Genomic DNA, 3,644 nt, shown 5'->3' with positions numbered 1-3,644 from the left:
AATTTAATTACATCTGATTTTTGAAAGAAAATCTTGTAGTTCTTAATTATGAAATGTGATCTTGAAAACACTTAGCTCTTGTAACCCCACCCCATGTGGACCCTGTAAGGGGTCTGTAAGGAGCTGAGTCTGTACCCCCAGCTCAGTTAATTTATCAATAGGCCTATCATGTTATGGTTGCACTTCTTCATTTATTTAAAATTGGGGTATGTCGATTAGACTTCAAAAATAATGTGAGTTTTTTCCTTTTACATTCACAAAAAATTACGAAATATAATCATGAAAACTTTTGTCTAGTGATCTAAAAAAGAATTGTGTCAAATTAAAGATCATTTTTCAATTATGTGTAAATTCTGTCGAATTATCATATGAAGCACAATAATGTTTGGTCCAAACCGTTTTTTCTCATTGTATTATAAGACTTTTTTGTAGGCACGTTTTACACTTGTCTTTACCTCAACTTCGGTACGTAATTGGCGGAGACGTTTACTTTCCCATGGCCAAAACGTGGAGTAGCCATGCTTGATTGTTGTTCTATTTTGAAACTCATCGCAATTTTAAGAGTAATATTATTTATTATATAATGTGACATTGATTAATAAAATTTTCATCATTGTATTTTACTGAGTGCAAAGATTATTTAACCATTGCATTTTTAAATAAGCAAAACAAATAATACTGTAAAAATGCAATTTAACATTTTACCCCCATTTCTAAAACACGTTGACAATATTTTAGAACGAAAATCATAATTAAGGGCAAGATATTCTGACCAATAAAATGTTAAAAAGAAGAATGTGATGATGAACAATTTTAAGAATATAAGTATGATAATAAATAAATGTTAATGATATTAACATTTTGGAGGAAAGCATGCATTTTGAATAATAAATTGATGAAGAATATGTGGTTAAAAATTAAGAAAATATTTTGGATTTTGGTGTAATATTATTTTATTGAATAATGTGTGGTTAAAAATGAGTCTTGAGAAAATGAATTTTTAGTAGAATGTGGCTCAAACAAGGACTACTTATAATTAAAATGTGGTGTAAATATAAACAACCTACATTTTTCTTTTTTAATGATAGGAGAACCTGCAGCCGCTATCCTTCAGGTAAGTATTGGGTAAACCATCGGGTTGACGTAATAGCCTGCAAACCAGGCCAGCCAGGTAACCCTCACTAGACAAGCCTTGTGCGACATGCTCGATCAAGAAAGTGTTGGTAGGGGGAATCGAACTCGAGACCAAAGGCCTCCACGCTTGCCTACTCCAACAACTCGACCACCTCATGAGGGGCAATCAACCTACTTTTATCCCATCTTTAGTTGGAGTTCGAGTCTTCCTTTCAACTCTGCACTATGGTTTTTTCTAGTTATTAATAAAACATTTTGTTGTGTCATTTATCCATCAAATGTTGGAAAAGCTCACCGATCACTCTCATCGTTGTTTACTTCTTGTCATACTGTGAGCTTTGATGGTATGTCCTTGCCAACACAGGCTAATCGCCAGTGTGGGAAAAATATAAGAACTTGAGTCAAGAGTAAGTACATTTGCAAAAGGATTGGATAAAAATGGAAGATAAATAGTAATTTCTACAAAGAGCTTATTACTGGCAAATGTAGCTTTTCATTCCCTAAACTTTAATTTTGAAATGACTTACAAATTATACAGTTTGATCCACCAACGATTGCCGATCAATCGAATGATTCAATTCAAGAAAATAGTTCTCGATAATCTGTTTATCTTTGTTTAGTAACATTCTCAAGATATAATAAGTAACATTTAAGTACTATACTTCAATTAGAACAACACTGTCTCCTGTTCGAGTTGCCAGAATAATCTCCAATCTTAATGGCAGTGCCTTGACCAGGAATATTAGCAGCAGCAACCTCCTGAGCCACCAGGGCTTTTCTGCTTATAATCTGATAAATGTCCAACATAATTGAATGGAAAGCTTTCTCCATGTTACGCGCTTCAAGTGTTGACGTCTCGAGGAACAATAGTCCCTCTTTCACAGTGAAGAGTTGAGCTTCTTGCTCATTGATGGCTTCGAGGTGATCGAGGTCGAATTTGTTTCCTGTCATCATTAAGACTATGTGGAGTCGGCATGATCTCTCAATTCAGTAGCCAATGTTAGACATTCTCAAAGGTTTGTCTATATGTACTGCATCAAATAAAGAGAAATCAAAATAAAATGTCCAAAATATAACAATTGAGGTAATGATTAACCAAATAAAAGGAACGAAATTCTAAATTGAATTTACTAGAGGAACCTGAAGTTTTTGGACTTACAGTGCAAAATCTAAAAGTATATACTTATGCTAAAAGGAAATAAGAAAAATAAAGTCATAATATGTAATATACAACTCTTCGCATAATGATTTTTACTAAGATCGTGGTTTATAAAATCACTAGTTCATATCATATTATATTATCTTGATGATGCGTAAAATTTGAAATACAATACATTCAACTCATCTGACATTACTATTAATGTTATACCTGAAAGATTTAATATGCCGAAGCAGAATTCAAGTGATGTTATCATGAGATGGAGTAAATACGGGTTGTGCGTTTTTTTCTCTTGACCAAGGTTTTGTTCAATTGAATCTTTCTAACAAGATTTTTAACGAGAAAACTTTTGTATTGCACTTAAAAGAATAATGTATTCTTTTTTCCTCCATTAGAATTTTTTCCAAAGCTTTTTTTCCTGATAAAATTTTAACAAGGATTTTTTTTGTGTGTAATGAATATCCATAACCTACATGACATTTATCCTCGAAATAACACTCTAATATGTATAAGACTCCCGAAGAGATCAACAAGAATTATTTTTCGAATCATCATGTTACAACAATCATCAAAGATTGATTAATATCTCGTATAAGGATGATATTATTTGAAGACTATACAAGACAACATGAGATATACTTCATCAGAAATTACAATATTAAAAACATTGACGTATCAGACAAGGATGGCTTGGTACAAGAATTTTCATTTATTAAAATCAGGAACAGCTGTACTTTTTTCATTCAATTTAGTTTTGTCCCATTGAATTTTTTGACAAGGTTTTAATAAGACATATATTTTATAATAAGTCATTCAAGAGAGAGTGTTGTAAATAATATTTCATTAGTGAATGACAATCATACCATACAGTCCTAGTTTTTATTACAATTGTATCCTCAATTCTTCCGTATAAATATAGAGTTTTGATTCTCAATAAAACACATGAACGTATTTTCTTCTCTAGATTCTTCTCATTTTTCTCTCTAGTTTACCACAGAGTAGTGAATTTTTGGAGAATGTGTTGTTAAAAAGTAGGAACAATTTTAAATTTACATATAATATTATTTTAGTCAAAGAACACGTGGTTGAAAATAAGTTTAGAGAAAAATATATTATTGAAAAATGGGGCTTAGACAAGGGCCTATTCCCCCCCTCCCCCTCCTTTTTTTTAATCGGTAAAATGTAAACTAGGGCCTACTCTTAAGCTAGGCAAACCATGCCTATTCCACTTTATTTATTTTTTTCAATTAAAAATTTCACATTTTAGACGTTGCAGAGCAGTCATTATACCTTGATTTATGAATTATGAGTTGGGGAATAAGTAAATGCAATAACTAATTATTGGGCTCTG

At 31.8% G+C, this 3,644-nt stretch overlaps 1 protein-coding gene across 1 annotated transcript; it reads right to left on the bottom strand.

Moving 5' to 3' along the window:
• Positions 1-1,664: 1,664 nt before the first annotated feature.
• Positions 1,665-2,085, bottom strand: LOC111411285 (ras-related protein Rab2BV-like). Its single transcript, XM_023041833.1, has 2 exons — positions 1,833-2,085; positions 1,665-1,744 (listed from the first exon to the last, which is right to left on the bottom strand). The coding sequence occupies exons 1-2, from the start codon at positions 2,083-2,085 to the stop codon at positions 1,665-1,667; spliced, it is 333 nt and encodes a 110-aa protein (XP_022897601.1).
• Between the last annotated feature and the right edge of the window lie 1,559 nt (positions 2,086-3,644).

This window comes from Olea europaea, chromosome 15 (assembly GCF_002742605.1).
Source record: "Olea europaea var. sylvestris chromosome 15, O_europaea_v1, whole genome shotgun sequence".
Lineage (NCBI taxonomy): Eukaryota > Viridiplantae > Streptophyta > Magnoliopsida > Lamiales > Oleaceae > Olea > Olea europaea.
Note: the sequence above shows the minus strand (reverse complement) of the source record. Positions and strands in the feature narration are given on the sequence as shown.

Excerpts from the sequence above, each read along its gene's own strand:
- LOC111411285 (XM_023041833.1), bottom strand. The coding sequence starts at position 2,085 with ATGACAGGAAACAAATTCGACCTCGATCACCTCGAAGCCATCAATGAG. Across the intron at positions 1,745-1,832 it reads TAAGATTGGAGATTATTCTG|ATAAACAGATTATCGAGAAC; the intron begins GCAACTCGAACA and ends TACTAAACAAAG.